At 34.2% G+C, this 15,191-nt stretch overlaps 1 protein-coding gene across 1 annotated transcript in view; it reads right to left on the bottom strand.

Moving 5' to 3' along the window:
* Positions 1–1,546: 1,546 nt before the first annotated feature.
* The window catches only part of THSD7A (thrombospondin type 1 domain containing 7A), a 268,023-nt gene continuing 254,378 nt past the window's right edge, over positions 1,547–15,191 (bottom strand). The window contains exons 23-28 of the mRNA XM_068549806.1: positions 13,539–13,712; positions 9,602–9,697; positions 6,692–6,774; positions 6,133–6,343; positions 3,549–3,636; positions 1,547–2,849 (exon numbers count right to left, since the gene is read on the bottom strand). Coding sequence (XP_068405907.1) covers positions 2,765–2,849; positions 3,549–3,636; positions 6,133–6,343; positions 6,692–6,774; positions 9,602–9,697; positions 13,539–13,712 — 737 coding nt within the window. The 3' untranslated portion in view covers positions 1,547–2,764. The remainder of the gene's footprint in view (positions 2,850–3,548; positions 3,637–6,132; positions 6,344–6,691; positions 6,775–9,601; positions 9,698–13,538; positions 13,713–15,191) is intronic.

The following is a 15,191-nucleotide window of genomic DNA, read 5'->3' as shown; positions in this document are numbered from 1 at the left end:
TGTTAGATCACATTGAACCTAGTTTCCTTCATATCTGTAAAAGGTAATCAATTATGAATAAAATCATCTTGTATTTTCATGACATTTTATAATGTTGATCTATTCATTTAATTTAAACTATAGGTAGGATGATACTGATCTGCTTTCTGAATTAATGACTTTTAAATGATTGTAAGTATAGCATTAGTAGCAACAATATTTTATTCTAGTCAACAATTTCAAGGGTATTGGGTATGGCACGCATTTCATAAGACTGTCAGTGAAACTCTTCAAGTAACTGCAACAGACTATTTCTCAACCATTTTGGACAAATGGAGTTCATTTTATTCAAAGAGATCAACTTGAGGATTATCTGGAAGACCCCTGAGTACATATATTGACAATCACAGTTTTAGGGTGACAATATTATTTTTGTCTTCCTCTTTAATAAGACAGATGAAATGGAATTTGTTTTTATGCTTTTCCTTGTTTAAATCCTTGGTTTAAGGTAAAATTCTCATTTGCCTGACATCCTGTTCGCTTAGAAATGATTTACATGTTGCTTAATACAGTGAATGTTGAATAAGGAATTAGTGCTTACCACATTTAATGCTTATCGAAATATGTAGAAATCTGTTTATTTGAGGGACAACGACATTCCAATCTATCTTTTGTAATCTTTGCAAATACTCTAGCAAACAGTAGGGGGAGTTCAAACTCTAGTATGAAGGTAAGATACCTTCTAGTCCAAACCACTTGTATAGCTACACAGCTACGTTTATGATAGAATAGCTTGTGATGCTAGTTTTTAAAGACCTGAAAACGTAACGTCCTTCCGTCTCCCAAAGGCTGTCGCAATAAATGTTGCCTGAAAAATGGTATCGCTTTTTAATGGCACCTTTTGAATTTTCCTTTCATACGAAAGAAACCAGCCGAGTTAGATATCATTTTACTGTGCCATTCCCAGGGCTACATCTGTGAAAAATATAGCTACTTCCAATACAGTGAGAAGTTGAATGACTGTTTTTCATTTTTTGAAATTAAACACTGACTGCAGTCTGAGGGTAAATGAATGAAAGCTCAAGATGACACAATGGACAGTGAGTTAGCACTGAAAAAGCTTCTAGACCAGGGACCAGCAAACCACACCAAATGTGGCCTGCTGACTTCTTTTAAAGGAAGTTTTATTGGAAAACATCCATGCTCATTCTTTTATGTACTGTACTGTGTATTGTCTACGGCTGCGTTCTCACAACAGCAGAATGGAGAAGTTGCAACATAGACCTGGCTGAAAATCTTTACCATCTCACCTTTTACGGAAAAAAGTGTGCCACCCTTGGTCTAGATATTTAATGAAGCCCTGAACAAAATATTTATTCTTCTCTTTTAAAAATTCTAGTTTTTGATATCATACCTTAAAAAGACTCGCTTCAAATTTTACCGGTGAGAAAGACAAAACCACGGATTTTGAAATACATTCCATCTGAGACTAGGAAAACAAATCAGGGAGAAAGAAAAAATCAACACACAATTTTGATTTCTTTTAGTTACAAAAATCACGAACACATTATTTTTTCCGTCTGCTCAGAATTAAAAAGACAACCAGCTCCTTTTTTTCTTTTCTTTTCTTTTTTTAACAAAGATAACAAGTATAAAAATCTAGTCATAAACAGCCTTCAAAGTACAATTAAAAGCCAACTAGAGGGATCCATCTTTTGGAGGGTTAGTGAGTTCGGGACTTAAACACTTAAATTACCGCCATGTTGTTGATTTCACAATGGCTGCAGTGATGAGGAAGAGTGTGAGCAGCAGATGTAATAGCTAATTCCATCCTGTCGCCATCCCAACAGAACTTTACTCTCTTTAGGACACAAGAACTTGTAAATGTCTCCATGACACTCTGAGCACACGTGTCTTCATCCCGTATGAAAAGAGGCAGTTTCTATGGCAATACTGGTTAAGTGCCTATCATGCTGCACTAATATAGTGCAAAAATGTGCCTTCCATATAGCAAAAAAGATGCAGGCAACCAGTTTGAAAATTAGAGAAAGTAGAAACATACTGTATTAACACAAGCAAATTAGTTTTCCAGACAATAACCGCTATAAAATACTGAACTTGAGGACTCTTCTAAGGTACTAGTACCTGTCCAGCATTTGTAGTTTGGAGAGAGACAAGAATTAAGTCTTATAAAAGGGTCTTTGCCTCTGAAATGCAGGTCAATGAAACTATCATCAATCACCAGGATGCTGAATTTATTCAGTGGGTTTTCTGCTCAGTTTAGAGTTTATCTTTATTCACCATTAAAATTGCTTATTAACAAGTACATAATCTGACATAATGTGTATCATCAATTGAGTATACATGTTGTTATGTTTGACTATAGTAGCGTAGAGATCTTGGTATAAACTCTTCATGCGAAAATGTTACTATGGTTAACTGCAGACAGAGGCTTGCATCAGGCATCCTAACTGGCCAATCCCACCACCGTTATTTTAGAGATGAAAGTGAATTATCAGTTGGTAGATTTCAGAAAGATCACATAAAACTCTCAGAATGCAGCATGTATTCAACTAAATCTCCTAGAATTCTCAAGGCTGATGGTTTCTATGTAAGTGGTACTGTCTTGATATCTCCAGTGGCACTGTGATTTTCACTCTTAATGATGATCTTTTAAGAAGTTACAATGTATTTTAATCCATACAGTTTGAATAGCTTTGTGGCCTCTGGATATCTACAGCAAAGGTAGAAAGCTGAGACTGGTTGTTGCAGGATAAGTTATGGTTTACATGTCTGCATCTCCATCATAGGCTAAGGTTAAAGGTTTCAGTCGGTTGTTTTGCCTTCTTTGGGGTTTCTTTGGCTTTTTGCTGTAAAGAAAAAAAAAATCATTAAAATTGGGAGAAAGAAAATCAATATTCAATTGCAATTTTAATTGTTTTAAATGAAAAAACTGGAAACATTGATAAACCTAAATTGCTTAATTGCCTACACTGCCTAAATTCAACCTTAAAATTTGATTTTCTGGTTTTTTAATTTCTGTTTTATGCTCTGAATAAACTTGAAACAGAAACCTTGAAATATTTTATTATCCTGTAAAAGATGAATTGTTTAAATGGAATTCCTCTAGTACTAACAATGGAAATAATGTTATAGTATAATCATTTATATTTGTCCATAAACTTTTATAAATAACACTATTTATAATTAATGTTTTAAAAGATAGTTGAATTGGGTATTACCATAATATCTTCCTCAGCAGTAATTCAATATAAAAATCTACAGTTCATCATAAGTATACAAAGTACTATTTGCTTACAGAACCAAGGAGAACATACTTGAGAAGATGGCCTGGGGCAGCTCTGGCTCATCTTCAGAAATTAAATGGCTCAGATTTGGTAGTTTTTAGACTATCTAAGACTAAAGCCATGCTTATTCAGAAATTCAGATGAACACTAATGTGGAATACTTATTTGAGACATTAGATTGCTGTTCCTGGTTATGGCCAGTTGAAAGTGTTTCCTCTGAAATAGAGATCCCCTTAGATTTTGAAATATTTAAACACTCACCAAGCTAGATAGATCATGGAGACAATGAAGACGAGTAACACAAATGCCCCAGCTGCTACACCGTAAACCCAGGTCTTTAGTCTCCCATCTAAGAAGAATGGATATTAGTCATTAATTTACATTAGTCTGGTATATATATGACAGTCTTTAACTACAACCAATGACCAGTCACATATGACCAAGTCCTTTCAAAACTCAAAATGAATTATTGCTTAGGCATAATTAATGATTAATGCAAAGCTGCTATAGTGAGTTAGATGGTCCTTCCTTAAAGATAAATTATCAATGAAAATTGAATTGAAAAGCAATGAAGTTTGAATTCAAGTTCAGATTTCAAGTTAACAGGTCTACATTTCTGCTGCTGCTTATCTGAATTTTCTTTTAAACCCAATATATGTGTAATGCTAATGTAAGCATTTTCTTCTGATTTTCATTCTATCTTTAGAATGGCAATTGTGAGAAGAGAACAAAAAATAATGCAATTTCAAGAAAGTCCTACAACTTTGAGTTAATGCTGACAGGTATCTCAATGTAAACTTTGTCATTTAAATATTTTTTCCAGATGATAGTAAATATATTTAACATTTTTGGAATTAATAATCCTTTATCTAGTTTATACTTAGAGTGTGCTTTAAAACTGATTTGACAATATCATTTGTAAAAACAGCCAAGTTTGATTAACATATAAAAGGATCTCTAAATAACTTTTTTCTACCTTTTCTATTGTATGGAATCAGGACAGGAATTTTTCTTTTTTTCCAGTTTTATGACAAGAACTTTTAAAATCTGGTTTTCTGGTCTCATTCTCTTTGAACTTCTCAGTTTTATATTCTGGATAAACTTCAAACGAGTGATACTATTAATGACTTTGCCTAACTTAACTTGATTCTCACACCAACATATATTTTCTGTTGCACACATACAGCTAAACATATGATTTTAGAATTAAAATTATAGATTGGGCAAACTGACCCCACAGATACTCTGGTTTATCCAATATTTGGAAGGCATCAAAAGCAAATTAGTACTATGAATTTTTTTTTTTTTTTTTTTTTTTTTTTTTGCCTAGAGCTGGATGAATTAGGGGTTCACTTGCTGGAAATAAACTAAGTTAATATTCTAAATACACTTTTTTTTTTTTCTCAATTCTAAAGATTTAAAAAATTTGAGTCTGGGTTCAAAATCAAAAGAGCTCTATTGGGTTTATTTGCCCTGAGAGAAATTCGACAAATATTTTTGGGTTTTTCATAAACCAAGAGCAAGGTCTAATTGTATGTTTTTAGAACATGTACCTTTTTAATATATTAAAATGTTCACTTTAGGAAAACTATATATTAAAGGAAAAATGACAATAACAATATTCTCTCTTTAAAAATCAGTTTTGATGTGAGGAGGTCTGCTTGGATTTTTGGTCAGGGTCAAGACTGCAAATGGCCATTTGCTGGTCCGCTGTCCTGGACACTGAGAGGAAGAGTTTCCCATGCTTACAGAAACAGGTCAACGTTACAAAATAAATTTTATTTTCAGCTCAAAACCTAATCAAGGCAGGGATGATGTGGTTAAATATGAATCACCCAAATATTGAATATACTTAAAAAAAAATTCCCAATAGTGATTCATCAGTAAGGGAAAGTGTTTTGACTAAATGCATTAAAAATAGAGATGTGCTGGCTATGCAAATCGCTTCCTTCCTTTCTCATGTTTCTAACGGAGTCAGGAAGTAGTTTATGCCTGGCTTTGCCTGGAGATTTCCTTCGGTCATGAACTAGTCATCCCTCTAGGGTGTGAGAAAAAGTGTCATGATCTTAGTTACCATATAGCTCTTGCAGCACATTTTTAAGCACCAGCTTAGTTCTAGGGCTAAGCATATGGTTGAATCAACTGAAGAGAGAAAATGTACAGAGTAAGGATAGTATCTGATGAGGCTTCAAGCTTTTGTTTGTAGGGATTCAAGTCCATTACTAGATACATTACGAGCTGTCTGTTGAATATGACAGGGGTCTGGTCAGTCTCCAAGTTTAGATTGTCCCATCTAGACAGGAAGGCTCCATCCCTGCCCCCGTTTATCTGGTGCTAGTATAGATTCTGAGTATTTGAGTGTGCCAACTCTAAGGGCTGGTAGAAATTGGTCTGGCTGCCAAGTATCTCCTGCATTGCTGATCTTCCTATTTAAGGTTCAAATATTTAACACTCTGTGGTGAAATGGAAAATTCTTTAATGTCTTTATAGTTTTATTTATTCGAGTTCTGAATGACAACACTGTTTTCCTAATATTTTCATTGTTAGATTTCTTTGTTCAATGTGAAAATAATTATACTTCTAAGTTTAGGACTGAAATTAAAATAAATAACATCAATCCTAAAATTTTTGTCAGAAGAAAGTAATTTCATTTTTCTGAATTTTCAGCATGAGAGCTTTTTTCGTAATAGTAGAAAATTATAATAATATATGGCAGTATCAACATAAATGACTACACATAAAATAATTAACTCATATGAAAATGCTTGCTCATTTTTTTAATCCTTTGGAATTGGTTAAATATATAGCTAAAGAATTCTACATCAACACTGTCTAGTCACTTCACCTGGCCCAAATGGCTGTAGAAACCAGGTCCTGCCCCGTCCTGCTGGGTTACTGGAGGGTTGGGTTGGATGTACTGCCCGACTGGTTTTCACATCTCCTCTTTTGTCCTCCACAGTGGGTATCACCACCACGGGGATAAGTGTGCATTGCTCAAGTGTACCATTGGAAGACATGACTTCAGTGTACCCTTCTTCACAACTGCATATCCTTGTCTGCAGGAGAACAAGACTTATACTGTACATGCAAGGTGATCTTTTTAAGCATAACAGACCTGACTTGAAGAGCAGGCTTTAAAGAAATATTGTTCTGGGAATTTACTTCATGTAACTTCTGTCATAACTACGTAAAAAAGAACACACTTTTTGTCCCTTTACAAACTTATTCTAACAGTAGAAGCAAGTGCATTCAGAATTGTTTATAGTGATAAAAGAAGAGGTCCCCAAATAGAATTTTTATGCCTCAAGACATGCTTTTTTGGGGTGGGGGAATGGATTGTACCAGAGGCAGTGGGGTGACAAATGATGAAGCTGGCTTGCCTACTCTAATGAATTCACACATACCTCGCTACAGTACGAGTGGGGTTGACTACACGGTGGATTACAAGACCTGTCAGCATCAGGCTGGCGCACCACCAAGCAGCCCCCTGCAGAACAGAAAATCATATTTTGACAAGTAGCATCTCTTGCAATGATTAAAAATACATCATTGTTGTAGACTTGTCTTTGAATCCTGAACCACCTTGGGAATCCCACAGACTTTTCTGAGGGCAGCTGACTGAAATATTTGGTTGACCTTGAGCACTTTATTTAGGATCTTGAGGCTCTTCTTATTCAGAGGAGACAGCATAGTACCTGCCACTCAGCAGGTGCTCAATAAGCACCTGTTGAATGGATGATTTTATAGTTGCTACTTTGAAAACACTAATTGCCTGCAAGCTATTTATCATAGTTTCTGAGTCCAAGTCCAGCACTAAAAAGCAGATTTAATATTCTTTTAAAATTCTTTCTTGGTTATTCAAATAAATAGTTTTCATGTTAAGATGTCCCTTTGATGCATGTGACTATCTTGTATATGTATTTTTTATAATACATGTTTGTTTTTGAGAAATTCACTAATTCAGGTTATTTTTTGGGTATAAGAAAACAAAGGCAGCTACTAAGTGTATGTTTGCACTATTGTTTTAACTTGACATTGCAGTTCTCTGTTTAGTCCTCTTCTTTCTTCCTTCAAGTACAGTACCAGGTGTGCCGAAGTTGTTGTTACAGTGAAGTTTCAAGACAAGAATAGATGTCCTAAAGAAACAGTATTGGTGGCATGGAAAGAACTGATAGTTTCAAACCATACTTGTTCAACTTCGAATTTTAGCAAAGCAAAAATTTTCCTTTATTTATGGAATTGGTGATCCTCTGGAATCTAATCAAAGGTGCCTATTAATTCCTTGCCTTATCTCTCTATATTATAAACCAAATATTCACAGAAAAAATTGTTATGGAAAAGCAGTTAGTCATTGCAAGGCAGTTGCAGTTACATGGCCATATTGAAGTTATCATCATTAAACATATGAAGACAGAGTAAAACAGCATCTTGAGTTTCTTATAAGGACAAATATTCATAAAATTAAAGCAATCAAGGTAGATAATATACTTTACATGCTTGTCTATTTCTCATAAAGAATCTCATTTCTCCTAAAAGATGGAAGAAGAATGCACACAGAGTTTATCACAAATCATTTACACATTTTTTTGGGGGGGTATAAAACAGCATTAGAAGGGAATAAATACATGGGATACTTATATGGAAAAGAAATTGAAAATATGATTTCTACAGGTAAGTCTTTTAAAATTTGACTTACCTTTGCATTGGGGAATAGACCCAATTTCAGTGTGAAAAGAGCTTTTAACAGGTAGAAGAAAAGGCAGACAGCTATTTTTTGCATCCATATTTGGAAAAAAAAAAAAAACACTGAAAACTAATAGGATCCTCTGGGGAAGCTGTAAAATTCCCTCTGAATAGTTTAAAGAAGAATGTAGACATTCATTTTCAACACCTGAGTTGAGTGGACCACCTCTACAATGCCTTTGGGTTCAGAAAGCCTATGCTTCTCTTCCCAGAACTCTGTCTCCCTCTGTTGCCTCTGAGAGTGGTGTGCTTGGAACAGATTTTTCTTCCAGAAAATGATAGTGTGAGAGAGCAAAGGGTTTCTTGGTAGGTGTCTTTTCTTTGTTATAGATGTATCCACTGGGAGTTGCTATTATCAAGTGTTTCTTAACACAGATTTCTCATGTATAAAATCTTATCTTCACCAGAATACAATCTGACATCCTGCTCTAGCTTTCATAAGGAGGAAATGAGTAATTAGGTTTCAATAAATCCAGGTAATTTAAAATTCAGTATAAAAATTTATGCTTTCCAAAAAGCATATCGACCCCTGCCTCCTATCATCTTACTGTAGATATTACAGTTAAATTTATAAATGGACATTACTCAGCGGCAAGAAAATGCACATTACTTTTTCTCCCTGCCAGAGGGTCAAAACAATGGCAGCAAGTCAGCAGGTCCCCCTGAACAGTTAATTGTCAATACTCAGGCTGCTGCTATGCTATGGAGATTCCTGTAGATGAGATCTCTACAAATACATTGTTTAAGAAGAGACATTAGAGCTTTGGGTCCATGGGCTTGAGGCTGAGGTTCTGTTCTGACCCTGGTTTCTTTGTAGGAAATTTGCAGGGTGGTTCACTCCATCTCTGGAGCCAATTTTCTTCCCTCTTCAAAGGGTCTTTGGGATCCCTTGCATTTACTGGACTCCTCAGACAAGGAAACTTCAGTAACTGTAGATTAGAGTAGTTCTTGGGGGTATATTTGGGTCAAAGGAAATTCAAAAAAAGTTCTTCATTTGGATTTCTTCTTTCAATGTACAATGATTTTTGACTTGGGACAGAGTAGGTAGATTGGCTACTCATATGCTCTGGGCTTGAGTTTTGCCAATAGGTCTTCTGTATTAATTAATAAAAAAACTATAAATCATAGATTTCTGAATTTAAGCAAAATATTTGGATTTGTGTAATCATATTCTCGTGGCAATATTTTTGGACCGCATGTATATTGCCTTTAAGGCACAGAAACAGAGTCAACAAAATATTGACTTTCTTAGCACGTAAGAAGTTATTAATATATAAGATTTCTAGGAAAAACAATCTGAGAATTATTTACTTAAAATCATTTATTAGAATTAGTATTTTAATTAAATTGTAGCAGCAATGTCTAAAATGGCTGGGTGAGGGAGAATTTAATTGAAACATTAAACAGTAAAATATTTTATCATTGGTCATCAGGTACACAGCTCAGGTGTCCTGAACCCAACCACGTGTGGAATACTGAAAGAATATCTTGGTTTTCTTAATTATTTTCTTTAACCAATTACATGTGTGTTACAGGAAGACTTTCAAAGAACAAAGAAATGGGAGGTTTACCTGTTACATTTATACCATCTGATCTTTGACACCAGACTGTTCGGGAAGAGCCCTTCCAAGCACTAGCCATCCATTTATACTCGTAACACTGTCCATCTGCAGGAACACAATAAACATTAACAGAGGCATTCTGTAGGCCAGCGGAACAATCATGGAGATAGGGTATTCATAAAATATTTATAAACAATTGGAAAGGGATGAGAAGTCCATCCTGAATGATTCAAATGTCAAGTTATTATCCAGAAGTTGCCATATAAATGTTACAAAATTCCAGATACATACCTAAATTCCAACTAATCTTCCATGTCTGCTGTCATACTATCTAATGTGAACCTGGATTTTCAATTTAATTTTATGTTTATTTGAAGTATTATAAAATATCCAACATACAGACAAGGACAGAATAATTTTAAAAATATTCAATTACCCATCATTCAATTTTAACTAATATTACCATTTAGTCATATTTGCTTTAGGTTTTTTTTTGCTTGTTGATGAGTAAAAAAAGTAACAAATAAACTTGATGTTCTATTATATTGCTTCCTGATCTGATCTCCCTCCTTGTTTCTCCAGCAATACCCAGTCTTCTGAAGTAGATACATGCATTTCTGTGACATGTTTTAAATTCTTTTAATATAAATAGAATGTAAGTATAAATATATACAACCTATAAATGATTTATATAATTATTTTTAGGTTTTTCTTTTTTGGGGGGGGTCTGTGTTGGGTCTTTGTTGCTGCGCGTGGGCTTTCTCTAGTTGTGGCAAGCAGGGGCTACTCTTCATTGCAGTACGCGGGCTTCTCTTGTTGCAGAGCACAGGCTCTAGGCGCGTGGGCTTCAGTAGTTGCAGAGTGTGGGCTCAGTAGTTGTGGCGCACAGGCTTAGCTGCTCTGCAGCATGTGGGATCTTCCCGAACCAGGGGTCGAACCCATATCCCCTGCATTGATAGGCGGATTCTTAACCACCGTGCCACCAGGGAAGTCCTTTAGACAGTCTTAAAATTTAAAAAGTATCATACTGATACATCTTTTTGAAACTTAATAGTCAATGTGATATGTATCATAAAATGTTATAAATGAAATATTTCTATGTGATGTTTTTAATGCAGACATAGTCAATGTATTTTAACTGCTACATAGAATTCCATGGTACTATCTACTACAATTTATTTAGCTATTTCCTCTATGGGTGGACTTTTAGGTTGTTTTCAACTTATGCTATTATAACAATGCCTCAGTGGTCAGTCTTGTGCAAGCCTCCTGGTGGTTCTTCAAGGTAAATAGAAGGGAAATTTCTGGGTATCACTGTAGGGACAGCTGAAACTTTACTAAATACAGCTCATTCTTTTCTTTAAAAGGTGACAATTTATATACCCACCAGCACTGAATAAGAGTTACTATTACTCCAAACCCTCACAAACATTTATAAATTCCAGATTTAAATTTCTTGTCAGTCTTGTGGGTGTGGAAAGCTATCTTGTCATTTTTAACTTGTAGTTGATTACCAAAGCTATTAAACAGTGAGAAAAATATTTGGGGGCATTTAGATTTCTTCTTGTGAATTGCTTATGTATATCTTTTGGCTCCCCCCACCCCTTTTCGTCTACTGAAATCTATGCCTTTTCATATTGGGGTGTGGGAATTTTTTATTCTAGAATAACAATTCTCAAATTATGGTCCAGGGACCAGGGAAGACTTTGACATTCTTTCAGAGTACGTGTGTGAGGATTTTCCCCTTTAACTACACACCTGGGTAAGTAAGGCTGGATTTTCTTCATATACATAAACTAAACTAAGATGGCAATAGACTGAATGCAGAAGCAGAGAAGAGAAGCCAGCTGTCTTCTGTTAAGCCAGATGTTAAGCCAGAGATTTGAAAAAGTGTAAAACGAGACCATGCCTGTCATTAAAGTTATTTTCTTTTTGTTTTGGAAAATAGTTATTTTTCAGGAAATATTTATGGTAACAAATTGAGTTATGATTGTTTTAAATAAATTATCAAGTATTTTAAAACATCAGTTGTCATTTTTTAATATGAAAAAGTTTGATATATATAACTCACAGAGAAAAGCAGTTTGGGGTACTCAGCAATTTTACAAGTATGAAATTGTCTTGGAATGCTGAAAAGATTTAGGATAGTTGTTCTAGACACTAATTCCTTAAAATTGACTTCACAGATATCTTTTCTAAGTCTGTGGCTTGTCCGGTAACTCTGTTTATGATCTATTCTACAGTGTAGAAGATTCAAATTTTGATTTAAAAGAATTTTTGTTTTTCATTTAAGTTTGTGATTTTGGTGTTGTACTGGGGAGATTTTCCTCATCTTTTTTTTCTACCCAACTTTGCTTTATTTCTTAAGATTTCACAATAAATGGGAGTTGTCTGTTTCTTTAAATTTTAGTAAAACTCATAATTAAAGCCATTTAGGTTTTAGTGTGTGTGCATGTGTGAGAATATTTGATAGACTTGTGTTTTTAATAGTTGCAGAATCTATGGTTTAGCTTCTCTATTACTCTTGATAAATAACATTCTAAGTTGTTGTCAAGTTTTGACATTTATTAGCAAAGTTTATTCATAGAATTATATTTTTAAACACTTTTATTATTAGTAGTAATTTTGTCCTTTTTTTTTCTTCATTGATTTTGCATGAGGTGGTCTATTTTGTTAGTTTGGTCAAAAAAACAAGCTATTGGTTTTGTTGATTATCTTGTTTATTTGTTTTCTATCTCATTGAATTTTTATTTATCAGTACTGTATACACTCTATTTCCCATTTTTTTTTAAATTGGGTTGAAAGTCTAGCTCTTATTAAACTTTTCTCCCTCCTATATAAGAATGTAAAGCTTCAAATTCCCTTCTAAGTACTTCTGTGCTGCATCCTGCATAACATTTGATATGTAATGCTCTAGAAATGTAGCTTTCAGTTTTCACTTCTGTGTGGGCATGGGGAGAATTTCTTTGCAATTGTTACTGATTCCTAATTTTACTTCATTGTCATTTCAGGGTAAACAATTCTTTTTCTTTTCTTGGGAATTATTTCATTTATTTTAACCTCTGACCTTTCTCTCCTTTACCTACCCAGGAATATGAAATGTTTTATCTGGTTGGTAAATTTGGGAAGACTTAACTAAGAAGGTGGATAATTCTATAATTCTTGGGTTAAGGCATCTAGCTCAATTGGCTTTCATTCTAAGCATTGTTCTCCAACATTCTAAGCTTTCTTCAACTTTTCAGTAATATAGATGTTATTTTGGCTCCTATTTGCTAATATATGTCATAGTCAATTGCTTCAGAACACAAGCAGGAATGAGAGGGTTGTTTGTTGAGCAAGACATTCTCCACTAGATAACAATTGTTTTTTCTTCATTTAGATTTCTTCTGTGCTCCCAAACTAGAACATTTTAATGCTCTGTGGTTCTTGTGAATGTCATCTATTGCTTATATTGGGTGCATGGCTCTATGTGTATGTACACATATACACACAGACATATAAAGGTGTATTTTTATATATGCTGTATGTCAAATTCAGACTAATCCTTACCAATACTTAGATTTATCAATTTCCGAGAATACAGTAAAATATCTCATTTTGCTGTTGCTTTGTAATTTTTCTTTCTTTCTTTTGATTTAAATAAATTGAGGATATTCTTAGATTCACACATCATCAGGGCTGCTACAGGTGTACAAATAACGTGCTCCTAATGATCTCAGCCTTCTTTAGCTCATAAAACTTGGAAATATTTTTACAATATTTCATTTATGAAGGGTGGCAAGACTTTTATTCTCTAAATATTTAGAATTCAGAATCATACCCTTAATTCTCAACTTTAAGTGATATCTTAGCAAATTTGCTTATTTAACAGAAAATTTTATATCTTATACTTTTGCTTATCAACACAAAACTAAAATAAATAGATTTTATGAATGGTAGCACTCACCATCACATGATTTTGTTTCTAACATCTGCTCTGGGCACAGATGTTGATTCTCTAGCTCTTGTATAATCACCGCTCTGGAACGGACCTGTATTCCACCAAAACCTAGGTCCTCACCATTCACACAGGTCAGCTGACACAGGCTCCAGGAAGACCACTCCTTCAAATAACAGTCACCTGCAAAACACAGGTTTGTAGTTTATACCCATACCCATAAAGAATAGCCAGCCAGATAATCATTTTCTGTTTAACCCGACTAAGCAATGTTTTTAGGTATGCCAGTCATTCATGGTATTTGTAAGATTTGTATAAGTATTTAATATTTGCAAGTTTGTATGTGGTTTTGTAAGTTTGTATTAATAGTGTTATTTTCTGAGTGGATGTTACTGAGTATAGCATATGTGTTGCTTAATGATATCAAAGGTAAACTATGGTTTGAAGGAGCTTGTCCATCATGATTTCCCTTCTCTTAAGTGACAACAATACTTGATTAAAACCTGCTACTATCACTCTTGTCATTATCATCATAAAGGGGTTTATTAAGCACTTGGTACTATTAAAAGAAAATCTAAATATACATAGGACTTGTCTTCTAGGTGTTCAAAATTTCAAAGAGCTTGAAGTCCAAGGCTGAGAAAGCTGGTATTTATGCTTGGTTTCTGTTTCTTCCCAAAGTTGTGGAGGTGAGACAGCTAACCAAGCAGCTGCAGTAGTGGCAATAATGAACACAATTTCCTCTGATCTACATCTTCAGTCAACTTCCTCCCCTTTTTTCAATTATTTATTGAAGAGTAATATACATGCAAAATGATGACACATCATAAATGCACAGATAGCTGAATTTTCGCAGTCTGATTAAATACCCATGTAACCAACCTCCAAAGCAAGCAACAGAGCATTCTCAGAATCTCAGAAACCCTCCTCATGTTATACATGGAATAGAACCATATGTACTTTTTTTAATGTCTGGTTTCTTTCACTCATTTATGTTCTGAGAACCATCACATATTTATGTTGCTCTAACTTGCTCATTTTTACTGCTGTGCTTTATTTATAAACAAACCACTATTTACATTTCGATTCTACTATTGATGGGCATGTGGAGAGTTGTAAATTTTTCCTAGTATGAGTCTTTTGGTGAACTTATATATGCATTTCTTTTGGGTATATAACTAGAAAATAGTTACAGTTATATAGGAATTGTTGGGCCATAGTATATCATGTGTTCATCTTCAACCATTTTCAGAACAGGGAAGATTTAATGAAATACACCTTTCTCGTATACTCATTCATTCTTCAGGACTGACTGCTTGGTGATACTGTTCAGAGGATGCAGTACATTTTGATAAACACAAATCCATAAGGGATTCTTATCACTTTAATTATTCCAGCCATATCACATGAATAATTTATATTGCCTTATATTATACTGAAGATGTCTAATGTTAGCAAAAAGTTACCTGGAGATCTGATTAATGAAAAAACTTCTTGTGCCAGGATTAAGACATCCTGGAAAGACATGAATTACTGACTAACAGATACATGTATAATACTAAAGTGGAGTGATCTTTGTACACCTTTACTATAGTGTGTCATTATTACTCTGTCTAATGTCATCCTAAAATGAAGAAAATTCTAGTAAATTTTGGAAGTGCT

This window comes from Eschrichtius robustus, chromosome 8 (genome assembly GCF_028021215.1).
Source record: "Eschrichtius robustus isolate mEscRob2 chromosome 8, mEscRob2.pri, whole genome shotgun sequence".
NCBI classification, from domain to species: domain Eukaryota; kingdom Metazoa; phylum Chordata; class Mammalia; order Artiodactyla; family Eschrichtiidae; genus Eschrichtius; species Eschrichtius robustus.
The sequence above is the reverse complement of the archived record's forward strand: the minus strand, read 5'-3'. Positions and strand labels throughout refer to the sequence as shown.